The following is a 12,794-nucleotide window of genomic DNA, read 5'->3' on the forward strand; positions in this document are numbered from 1 at the left end:
TGAATATATGTGCTTCTGTTGTTGGGTATGAGAAACTTTGGGAGTTACCTGAGATGCTCTGAAGCAGAACAGGCTTCCATAAGAATCTGGACAATATTCACCTGTGCTGCAATAGTCCCTCTAAGCATTCTGTAGTGCTGTGCAGAAATTCAAAAAAGCTGCACGGAACTTGCTGCTGCTGCTCCTGCCAGATGACCCCTTATCTGCACAGCACCAGCACAGTCGCTGAGCAGCCACATACCCATTGCACCCTAGAGGGAATGTTGTTCACCTGCATAAAGGCTTGGGCAAGATCCTGTTCATGATCAGAGTAAGATATCAGATGGATATGAGAAGTTCCATGCTTGGCCCAGAGCCTTTGTTAACAATGTACTAGAAAGGCCTACTGGATGAGATTTGGGGGGGAGGGGGGTATGGTTATATTTCCAGGGTCTAATTGGATATGTATGTTTAGCTTTCTTTGTCAGAATGTGTTTCGGATTATCAGTTGTTGCACCTTGAACTGATTTAACTGTCTAATGGAGACTCATTGAGGCAGTAGTTTTACGAGAGTTCTGACATCTCAGCCAGCTACACAGTCTTTGAACTGCTTGGAAGAAAGTCATCATGTGTTGGATTGTGCTTCGCAAAATAATTTTGCTGTTCTGATTATATTTTTGCTCTTCCTTACCAGCCAAGAATACCGGCTACCTGAATCATACCTGGGAGCCGGTTACTGTACAACCACAAGTCATGCAACCACTGGCACTGCCCTGTTCCTAACTTTACAATTGGTCAGAGCAGTCATTAGTGACTGCACAGACTGCGGTATTAATTTTTAATGTAGAGCACATTCTTCATTAATGTACAGATAGTCATTGATCATTCACAGTCTTTTCTTCTGTCAATCTTTTGTGCGTGCAGCCATTTGTTGTGACTATGAGACTTGGTACATGTGCACTTGCATGATATATTTTTGATACCCTTTACGACATGTATAAAGTGTTCAGTATATATCCCTGTGGCTGGCTTCTGTTCTCTCTATATTACATGCATTCTGGGAACTAGAACTCACATTTAGCTGATGAATGCTACTGTTTGGCAATCACATTTTACTAATACTTGAGTCTAACACCATGGTGCTCAAAATGTGGCATAATCAGGAGCAGGCAGTCACTAGGGGAGATTTAAGTTCTTTCACATCCTTAGGCCATCCAGTTTCTATGTGCCCCTATTGGCTCAACAATATTGTCTCACCCTGACCTTGATGGCCAAGGCTAGCCTAATCTTTTCAGATCCTGGAAGATATGGAGGGTCAACCCTGGTTAAAATTTGGATAGGAAACCACTGTGGAAGTCCAGTGTCATGATGCAGAGGCAGGCAATGGCAAACCACCTCTAAATATTTCCTGCCTTAAAAACCCTACAGGGTTGCCATAAGTTAGGTGTGACTTGATAGCACATTCCAAACCCCACCCCCCATTTGCTCAGGAATGGAGTCCATTCACCCTTTCTAGTCTCTGCAACAGTGTCACTTTTGTGGGCTGTGTATGTCCACTGTGATGGTGCTTGGTCCAATTGCGGTTCCTTATTTTTAAAGAACTTCTGCCATATTGAGAAAATATGCTTTGTGTCCTACTTCTTCCTTTCCCTAGTGATGCCATACCAGAATAAAAACAACCGTCTGTTTTAATCTGGGACTTTGGCTTTAGGCTTTGGATTGGCTTCATCACTGCTTCTGCTTGAAATAACAGAAAGACTAGATTAAGGGTGAAGACACCAACTATATATGCAGGTAGAGTTCAGAAGTGGTTCATGAAGAAGAATTACACTGTGGATGAGTGGGGAGAGCAGGGAACTATGTGTTACTATGTGAGGGTCTGGGTATGCATGAAACTGTGAGGTATGGGAAGAAGGACCTTAGTGCAAAGCTCCATTACACTGAAATAAATACTAAAAAGTAATTAATATTTCAACATGTGTTGTTGATATTTGTAGTGCAATTTTTTTTTCTTTCTTTCTTAGGCCAATTATTATGGATCCTGTTAACCCATCGTTTAATGTCTGTGCAAACAGCAATGCCTGGGATGAAGTGGCTCATGTGGCAAGGCAGAGTCTCCTTAAGCCACTCTTCAGTGGTGTCGGAGCAAAGGAGCCGTGGCTTTTTACAAATAATTGGTGAATCTGCACATGATCCTGTTCCTACGAGAGACTGTCTTCTAACTTCTGGGGTACTGCATTGAAAAAGCCTTCATGTCAAAGTGAACAAGATACAAAATATGTGTTACATTCCAGTCACATGTCATGCAGCATAGCTATGATGGCTCCTTATCCATTGCAAAATACTCGTGAGAGAAGGAGCAGAGGGGAATGGATTGCTTAATTCTTCCTTTGCCAGTCTATTTTTTCTTCAAATTCTCTCCACTAGAGCTGCTTTTACTTCCTGGTGTTCCAGACCCATGTTTACAGTATTGATTGGGGAAATGGAGGAAAGCTACTAACAAGGGAAAAAATATTCTCATCATCTTCACTTCCTTCTGTCCGCGCATTCCAAGAGATAAGAAGCTATGGGGGATTAAGTGCAAACAGCTGCAATCTAATGTATAGTTTGCCTCTGACAGCAGAGCTCTCTGACTGCAATAGTCAACAAATAATTGATATCACTTTTCAATGAATTGATCAAATATCAGTCTTAATCAACTAGTGAAATTAAATTTCAAGAAAAACCCTCAACAGGGAATATCTGAAGTTGTATTGTGCCTTAAGGTTTTAAGAACTGGAGCAAGAGTTGTAACAAGTTTTCAGCCATGCTCTGTTTCTTTGTTTCTCTACTGACATACTACAAAATGTTTAACTTTACAGCGATGTAAGCATATTTTTAAAAAAGAATGGAATATAGTGAGGATTAAACTACTAAAACAGGATTTTTATAGTCACATATAGCAAATGGAATGGTCATAATACACACATTTTTCTGAGGTTTCTGAATTTATTTTACAAAACAATTATCTAAATTTTAAGAGCTGCTTCTCTTTATTCAGTAACAAAGTGTGCATTTAACTACAAACCAGATTGTATTTTTAGGTTAAGGAAGAGAAGCCATTGATTATAGTAAAGAAATGACATCTGTACATAAAAATTGAATTAAAGGCCTTGTGCTTGGATCACTTTACATGGTGATGAGTAAAGCTTTTCACAACTTGACCTTGGTGAATAACTTCTTGCATATTTTGTTGCATATTTTGTTGGTAATTTCAGTGACTGTAACAATTCCCACTGCTAGCCTCATTAACTAGCTGGCTTATGCTGTTACCATGCCATGGCTCTGGAAAGGGAAAGTGGTAAGATTTCAACCCAGAATGAAACTTTACCAGCATTATTTGGTAAAAAGTGAAAACTTGAGAAATTCTTCACAAACATTTTGAAGGTGGTTTCTGAACATCCAGATTTCAAAACTTCTTCATCTTATGTAAACATAAATGAAACCCTTATTACTATAGATTTTAAGTTATTATTTTTACTTTACTTGTTATTTGAAATTTCTGAATATATATTTTATACAATGGTATTGTAACCAGCAACTAGATGAAATTACAAAAATACTAGTTAGCATTCTCATGGATTTACCAAGGGTGGTTTTCAAACTGTGGCTGAGTTGACACAAGGAATATTGCACTGTAGCACTATAACAACTATTTGTTAACTGGATTGTCTTGACCAATAGCTTGACTTCAAGTGATGAGTGGATGCATCCTGTGTGAAGTCCTTCACACCCATCAAGAGTTCTGCAGTGAAGAGATCAGGGATATCTATCTCTGCAAGCCAGGCAACAATGAGGCCATAGTGGCATGAGCAGATGACTTCCTCTGAGATAATTCCTGAAAATGTACTGTTGAAGGCTTTCATGACTGGAATCAAGACTGTTGTGAGTTTTCTAGGCTGTGCGGCCATGGTCTAGTAGTTTTTGCTCCTAACATTTCTCCCACATGACTGGCATCTTCAGAGGTATCGGTATGTCCCATGGAGACAAACACATCTCTCTGTAACATACCTCTGAAGATGCCAGCCATAGATGCAGGCAAAACATCAGGAGCAAAAACAACCAGACCACAGACAGCCACACAGCCCAGAAAACCCACAACAGTCAATTCCAGAAAATCCTTGGTAATAAAGCAGTAGCTGTGGTGTGGAGTTCCCTGTCAGGTGGACCAAAGCCAAAAAGTTCTAAGCTAGAAGATATGAAATCCACTATTCATGAATATTTTGGGAGACACCCTCTTAAGCTCCTGCTACTTGTGATGAGCTCAAAATTCACCAAGTAACTTAACTTGACACGGAGAATCTGACTTTATTTGGAGGGGGTGGGGGTTGATTGATAATCCCTTTTATTAAAGGCACAGCAAGTTGCTAAGCATTTCTGTCTCTGCATATTGTGCCACAGGAGGGAGAGAGCGGGATGGTAAAGGGTGGTCATTTTCTATGTGGGATCTTGCTTGAAGAACCCCATGTCTGCTACTTATAGCCTATCTGCTTTAGCCAACCCTCTGGCATTGGGATAGGCTAGGAGGTGGTGCCAGGAGGGCTGACCAGAGAAGAGAGGACACTTCTTTCCTTTGATCTGTGCTGTACATCTAAAGAGAGAGCTGCAGGTGGCCCAGACATTAGATGCCTTCTCCACAATTTATTAAAGGGAAGGCAACTTGCTAGGAACATTTTTTGTATTATGTTTACATTCCATTCTTCCTCCAGAGAACTCAGTGCAGCCTACATGTGGTTATCAAGCTGTCTGGGCTGCATTTGCTTCACTGCAACAGTAGATTTTGCATCTTGCAACTTCAGTCCATTCTGAATAATGGTGCCTTAGAAATAAAGCAACCTACCGGTATTTGTCCTTACCCAGTATGGCCCTTCTAAGCAACTCATAGCAATTTCAGTTAATGCAATCAATTGCTCTGTACATATGGGTGCTTGTTGGAATTCAGACGAGTTGACTCATCTATTATATAAAAAATTTAGAGCACTCAGCACAAATGTCTGTGTACTGATTTTTTTTTAAAGTTCCCAGATTTATGTTCTAGTGACAAGAAGCATGTCCGTCTTGGTTATCAATTACTGGCTCTCTGCCTTCAAATTTTCATTGATTTCATTTGACAATTTGAGAGAAAATTGCTGCCTCTTTCATCTCTCACTTGAATAATGAAGAAATGTTTAAAGTGGTGTGTTATGCTTACTGCATAGGTATCTCATACCTTATTCACAGACCGACTCGCATATAAGTCAGTATAGTGTAAACAATTGTCAGCCTTGCTTTGATTATATAAAGACAATGCCTTCACTAGTTTATAACTGTTGGTTTTCTTTAAAAAATTTGTAAACCTGAGCTATAGCTTTTAAAAATATCCCCAAATTTCTGTTATTCACACAGAATTTCACATTGTATAATGGCAGCTTCAGGCATTTCCCACTCAGAGTAAGAGGAAACATGCATAATGCACATCTGTGAACTTATGCATGAGATGCCAAGGATGTGTGTGCATCTGGAATTCATGCAGCTTGCTGAGGTGAAATTTGAGAGTTCTTAACTTGTACATTTCAACTAAACATAAAAATCAAATTACCTCCAGCACAAGCAGTTGCCAGTGGAAGACAGCACAGGGCCAGCAGAAGCTGATGGAGAAAAGTGCTACCACTTGCAGAATGGATTTGCAGGATTCAGCTTTCATGTGCTGAAGGTGAATGGTTACTCGGCGTTGATGTGAATTACCACATTACTGCTCAGGCTTACACATTTATTTCATAGCTATAGGTCACCCTAGTGAAAGCCTCTTAGGGCTAGACTCATATGATCATCACTTGAGGAAATGACAGTGTGATCACTGTAGAGCTGACTCAGTGCTAAACCCAGTATTTCTTTTTTTTCCTTGTAAAACCGCAGCTCTTGTCCAGCTTTCCTTGTTTCTTCCAGCTCTCTAAGTGCCACTTGCAGTTCTTGGGAAATAATGCCTGGAGTTTCTTGCTCCTTCATCAGCCAGTCCAGGGCCATGTGGCTTCTCATTCTTTCATCTAAATTGTACTGGGAATAGTAGGAAATCACCTCCTGTCACACCACACACACACCCACACACACCCACACACCCCCCCACCCACCCACCCACACACACACACACACACACAAACACACACACACACACACACAAGGTTAGTGTAAAATATATTACTGTTTTGTTCAAAAATTTCAAAACAACATGTTAAGTCTTTTGTTCTGGGATTTTTGTGACTTGATACCAACATATTCGGCTTCTTTATCATGCCTGTCCTCCTACTGCCATCTCATTTTGATATTTGTGTCATATCAATAGTAATAGATTTGTGGCAGACAGCTAAGCTCATTGCTTGAGTGCTTTCGATTGAAATCCATAGAATTTGGCTTATAGAAAATAAGGAGCCTATCATGCAGAGTGGAAACATTTATCGTTCTTACTTTAACAGACATCCAACACACTGGGGTGCTGTGTGGTTTCCTGGCTGTATGGCCATGTTCTATGATGTTTCACCTGCATCTGTAGCTGGCATCCTCAGATCATCTGAAGATGCCAGCCACAGATGCAGGCGAAACGTCAGGAAAAAATGCTGCTAGAACACGGCCATACAGCCTGGAAACCACACAGCCCCCCAGTGATTCTGGCTGTGAAAGACTTCGACAATACAACTAGCACACTGTTGTGTTTTACAGGAGTACTTACTTGCCGGGAGCACTTTGTTTCACGTAGGGCTTTGAGGCTTCCATTCCAGTGCAGTAGTTGAAAGACAATCATCAGTTCCTGTAGAATAAAAGAAACTAGTTACCAGCTAAGTTGCTTAAAAGCCAAATCTTTAATGATAAGAAACATAATGGCATTAGTGTGCAAGCAATGGGTGGGATTCAGAGATAGTCTTGTGCATGTAGAAGCCTGCTTCTGCTCACCAAAAGGCTATTTTTCTAGGGTTTTTTGCACTCTCCACTAGTGTACTACATGAAAAAGGGAAGCTAGAACCAAAGATGTTGTGCAACAGCTTGCAGAAGCATGAAAACTGAAATGGCACTGAATGAATTCTTGAATAAGAGTGTCTGAAACAGCACAAGCAAGTTCATTCTCCTTACACTCTGTTTTTTAGAACAGCCTAATGTGATAGGGAGGTGGGTGGCCATGAAATGGTCCATAATATGCATTTATTCATTTACCTACTTCTTTTATCCTGCACCTCTCTCCAATAAGGACTCAAAGAGGCATTTGAGAGGAAGAAGGGTGGTGGGAAAGTAGAGGATGGGATGCATAAGCCCAAACTATGGTTGGTCATTTTGTGTGGACCATCCAGTTGAGAACCAGTGTGATGTAGTGGTTAAGAGAGGCAGACTCTAATTTGGAGAATTGTGTTTGATTCCGCAATCCTCCATATGCAGTCTGCTGGGTGAGCATGGGCTAGTCATAATTCTCTCAGAACTCTCTCAGCCCCACCTACTCAAAGGTCCCGTGTGTGTGTGTGGGGGGGGGGGGCAATTGTAAACTGCTTTGCGACACCTTACGGTAGAGAAGAGCAGGATATAAAAGCTAACTCCTCTTCTTCAATTACTTCTCATTACTGAAATCAAATCTTGCAGAAATGATTTGTGCTGCTCCTCAATGTGATATGCAATTATTTTGCAAAAGGATAGCATTCAGTAGTGTGAATCCAACAATGCACAGGCAGAAACATGAGCAGACTTAGTGCAGTTCTGCTTTGCAAGATCTTGTTCTACTCATACATTAAAATGTCCAGAAAATGATTGCACAAGATCTTACACTAGCTAAAATATAATAAATTTTATTTCAAGTAACTACCATAGATTTGTGTATGTGTGTTTTTGATTGTGCAAGAGCTCTGGAAATTAAAAAATGTGGATTGTATGGATACAACTTTTAAAATGTGTAGGCTATTACAATTAGATTATCATTGACTATCTGACTTCGAACTTGAAAATTACAAGACTTGTTAATATAAAAATTATAAAGACTATCGAAATAAAAGCTTGGTTTTACAATTCACTAGGGGAAAGCTGCACTGAGTGATGATATGCTTGCTTTCAGAGGCACCTCGGGGTTGAGAGAACTCAAACTAATAAAGGCATAGTTTGGAAGAGTGAAGATTTTATTGTCCTCAAATGTGAGATAGCAATTCCTTTTATAGCAGTTACTGTGATGCTTGTGTAAGTTTGGTTGCAGTGGATTTAAACAAGTTTGGTTGCAGTGGATTTAGAATTGGTCTAGTGCTCCATCATGAAAACCTTCAGAGTTGCATACATTGTCACATATTCCAAAAAGGCATAATTGGGCTTCTTAGCTGAATGGTTTTCTACTCTCATAATAGACAAACTTTGTCAGTCTGCCTTTCATCAATTGTAAGAAAAACACTCAACAGAAACAAAGCTGGTATAGCTGTACTTGTAAAGAAAATTTGTTGGACACGTTTGAAAATATGACTTGGATAGCTTTTTTTGGAATGTAAGGGAATATCAATTTGGACTGCGTAGATTTTCCAGGACACATTAAAACAAGTTTAAGGATGAATAACAAGCAATTTCTTTCCAACTGGAACCTAACCTGGAAAACACTGTACAAGAGGAAAATGTAAAACCACACTATTTTAATTTTTAAGCATCTACAAACTTTATTGAGTTGCTTGCACTTGACAGTTTTTTTTCAGTGCTAGAAGCATAGAATAATTAAAGATGCTGTCTTAACCCATGCATATAATATAAATGTTTACACAGGAAGAAACAACGAGATGCATCAGTGATATAATCCTGCTTTATATTAAATACATAAAAATCTTATGCAGATTAACCTGGAAGTGAATCCCATTGGACAGAGAAAGTCAGAGACAATGGGCAAAGAACTGCAATGTAAGTTTTAAAAATTCTACATGTGCCAGTTGGAAAGTGTAAAATGAATGCACTTTAGGCTGGTACCTGAAATTCCAGCATTGTTTTCCCCATGTTGGACTCGAGCATATAATGATAAGCTCCAATGCTTGTACTTGGGTCATCCGCATCATGTAAAGAACCCTTTGACAAAAAAAAATGTTTCTGAGTTATATGACCATGTTTTTAAGTGGAAAATGTAAACAATTTTCACATTTTTAAGTGTAAATGATTTTCACATAATGCATATTTTATGCTGCAGGGCCAGTAACAATCTTGATTTGTTTGATATCCACCCTTTTCATAACTCTTTGGAAATTTTCCTTTAAGGATGTTCATTTCAATAACTGTGCAATGAATCAATCATGAAAGTGGTTTTGGCTATTATTAACTGGCTGTGGTAGGTCTGGCTTCAGACTGTACTGGAAAATAGCAGCATGAGACTAATTTTATCAGACTGTATTTGCTTGCAGGCACTCACAGCTATTTTGGAGGTAGAAAGTCTACAATGGGATTTGGTTTTTATGTGATGAATTAGTCCTGATTTAGGACTTCACATCTGTCCAGTACACAGATCAGGGGTCAAAAAGCAGCTTGCGCCCAATAGCAGCTCACTCATCTTTAGGAAGGCCTGACTCATACTTGTAAAATTTGTACCTTAAGTTACTGGATCAATAAACAGCATGAAATACTTGATACATATAATAAGAACATAAGAAAGAGCCTGCTGGATCAGACCAGAGTCCATCTAGTCCAGCACTCTGCTACTCGCAGTGGCCCACCAGGTGCCTTTGGGAGCTCACATGCAGGAGGTGAAAGCAATGGCCTTCTGCTGCTGCTGCTCCCGAGCACCTGGTCTGCTAACGCATTTGCAATCTCAGATCAAAGAGGATCAAGATTGGTAGCCATAGATCAACTTCTCCTCCAAAAATCTGTCCAAGCCCTTTTTAAAGCTATCCAGGTTAGTGGCCATCACCACCTCCTGTGGCAGCATATTCCAAACACCAATCACCACGCTATGCGATGAAAGAAGTGTTTTCCTTTTTATTAGTCCTTATTCTTTCCCCCAGCATTTTCTAATGCTTATGCCCCCCTGGTTCTAGTATTGTGAGAAAGAGAGAAAAATGTCTCTCTGTCAACATTTTCTAGCCCATGCATAATTTAATAGACTTCAATCCCCGCTCAGATGTCTTCTCTCCAAACTAGAGTCCCAAACGCTGCAGCCCCTCCTCATAAGGAAGGTGCTCCAATCCCTCAATCATCCTTGTTGCCCTTCTCTGCACTTTTTTCTATCTCTTCGATATCCTTTTTGAGATGTGGCGACCAGAACTGAACTCCAAGTGCGGTCGCACCACTGCTTTATATAAGGGCATAACAATCTTTGCAGTTTTATTACCAATTTCTTTCCTAATTATCCCCAGCATAGAGTTTGCCTTTTTTCACAGCTTCCATGCATTGAGTTGACATTCCCATGGAACTATCAACTAAGATGCCCAAATCCCTTTCCTGGTCTGTGACTTATAGCACTGACCCAGTGGTGGGATTCAAAAATTTTAACAACAGGTTCCGATGGTGGGTGGGGGCCAACGGGACCAGGAGGGGAGTGACACGGTGGGGGGCGTGGCCTGGGGCGTTCTTGGGCGGGGCATTCCAGAGCAGGGAATTGGAGCAGTGCTGCGGCCAGGGGCGCAGGGGTCTGCGCTCCCCAGGTCTGCAGTTCCCCCCCTCACTCCGCCTCTGGATTTTTCTGCTACCTCCCCTCCAGTAACTGTTGTTGGGTACTTTCACCAAGTTTTCAAGCCCAGGTGCCCTCCCCTCATGAGGCAGAACTTAGCCTCTACAAAACTGAAGAGTAGAAGGTCATATTTTCTTTTAACAGAGATGTATCTAGGGAAAATGGAGCCCGGGGACAAAATCTGAGTTTTGCGTCCCCACCCCCATGGGTGGCTGCCCTCTCCCACCATGACAAAACAATGATTTTTTTTGCCCCAGGTCATATCAAAGTCACAATCACATTATAGAACATGCCCCAACTCACAAATCTGAACACAGCAATGGGGCCATGCCACTACAGAAAAATATAAAATTTGTTGACAACATTTTTCACAAAGTATGCTTTCAAAATGTTTTATTACTGCCATGAAAACGCTTTTATGGAATTATATCCAACACCCTATTGCCTCCCCAACATTGGAAACACATTGCACAGAGCCAAGGAGGAGGGAGGAGGGGAGGACAGGGACAAATCTCTCAAGTCATGTTTTCACAGAGGTTGCACACATTGCATTTTAATAACTGACAAAGCTCTTAGTCTTAATCTTTCCCAGTCCCAGGCTCTAACTGCTTTTCCTAGTTCCTACCTTTAACGCTCTGCCCATCAACTGACACTCTTCAAGGCATAACCTCATCACACACATTAGCGTGAAAACATGATTCTTTGTGGGTCCGTTGCAAAGACTATCAAGACAATCTTAGCAGCATACAATCAAGGAACAATCCAGAAACATGAATGCGAAGATAGCCAAAGACACTAAATTTTTTTCAAAGGGAGCTTATAGAGGGTGATATGCAGTGCAAGCTTTTTTTGGTTAGGATCACTGGGATACCCAAAGTAGCTTACGACATTTATCCCTTCTGACAAGTGCACCTGGCCCAGTTTCCATGTATCAGAGTGGGAGATTCCAGACTTGGGTCTCCCAGATCCTAACTCCGCACTTCATCATGCACTGGCTTTCCTGGTAGTAATGCCTACGCAATTCCAGTCTACTTTACATTTAATGCATTTTATTTTATACAGTTTACATGCCACCCTTAAGCCTCCCAGGCTCCAGAGAAGTTTCCAGTATATAATAAACAATAAAATCATCACATTAAATACTATTTAAAACACAGATGAACTAAAAACATCCATCTTAAATTCATTAAAAGTCTAAACTTAATACATTTTGACTTATCACTGTAACAAGAATAATATCCTTGCAGGGTAGAGAGCTTCACTTAATACATTTTGACTTTATCACTGTAACAGAATAATATCCCTTGCAGGTGCGGTACCGCGCCCGTGACGTGAACTGGTAGCGGACCTCTTCGCCAGCCCTGCTCCTTTACGGAAACTTCACTTTTCATGGCTGACGGCGGCTGAGCGAACGCGGGCCTGCCAGCATGCCTGCAGGCTTTTGAAAACTGGCGCTTCACTTGCCCGGCGGCCGACCGAGTATCTGAGCAGCGGGGACCCTCTTAGCCCGCCCTGCCACTTGCAGGTGAGCCAGGCCCGGCCGGGCCTGACCGCCGAGACTCTTGCTCCAGCCCTGCAGGGCAGGGCCCGAGGCGCTCACTGCCAGCCCGGCCGGGCAGGCCGCTGAGGCCCTCTTAAGCCGCCCTGCTCCTTGCAGGGGCCGGGCGCCTTCTCGCCGGCGGCCGGCCGAATCGAGGCCGCCCGGGACCCACCTCTTCGCCATCGCCCTGCTCCTTGCAGGTGATCGGGCCTCGCCCGGCCCGGCCGGAGCGGCCCCGCCCAGGCCATGCGCCGCCCTGCTCCTTGCAGAGGCTGAAGCCAGTATCGGCCGCCCAGGCCCTCAACCAACCAGCCATGCTCCTTGCAGAGCCAGAATGGCTCTTTGAGGGGGAAAGGTTCCCGACCCTGTTATTCTAGGTGCTGCTTGGACTCAGAGGCCCGCCCCGCCCGCATCCTCCCTCCACCTCCTCCTCCTGCAGTGGTAGGTCCTCTGGCGCTGCTCTGCTTACCCTTCCAGCAGTTTCCAGCCTGCCCTCTGCCTGCTTTTCACTCTAACCCTGCGCTGTTACCTGGACTCCTCTCCCTGGCAATGGCTGGCTTCTCCCCTCTCGCTTTGCTCAGCGGCTTAGCTGTGGGGCGGGGG

The 12,794-nt window shown here is 42.2% G+C and overlaps 1 protein-coding gene across 1 annotated transcript in view; it reads right to left on the minus strand.

Annotated features, from left to right (window-relative positions):
- Positions 1 to 2,883: 2,883 nt before the first annotated feature.
- LIX1 (limb and CNS expressed 1) overlaps positions 2,884 to 12,794 on the minus strand; it is a 53,249-nt gene continuing 43,338 nt past the window's right edge. The window contains exons 4-6 of the mRNA XM_048504096.1: positions 8,965 to 9,060; positions 6,722 to 6,799; positions 2,884 to 6,075 (exon numbers count right to left, since the gene is read on the minus strand). Coding sequence (XP_048360053.1) covers positions 5,791 to 6,075; positions 6,722 to 6,799; positions 8,965 to 9,060 — 459 coding nt within the window. The 3' untranslated portion in view covers positions 2,884 to 5,790. The remainder of the gene's footprint in view (positions 6,076 to 6,721; positions 6,800 to 8,964; positions 9,061 to 12,794) is intronic.

The sequence above is a fragment of the Sphaerodactylus townsendi genome, linkage group LG07 (assembly GCF_021028975.2).
Source record: "Sphaerodactylus townsendi isolate TG3544 linkage group LG07, MPM_Stown_v2.3, whole genome shotgun sequence".
NCBI lineage: Eukaryota > Metazoa > Chordata > Lepidosauria > Squamata > Sphaerodactylidae > Sphaerodactylus > Sphaerodactylus townsendi.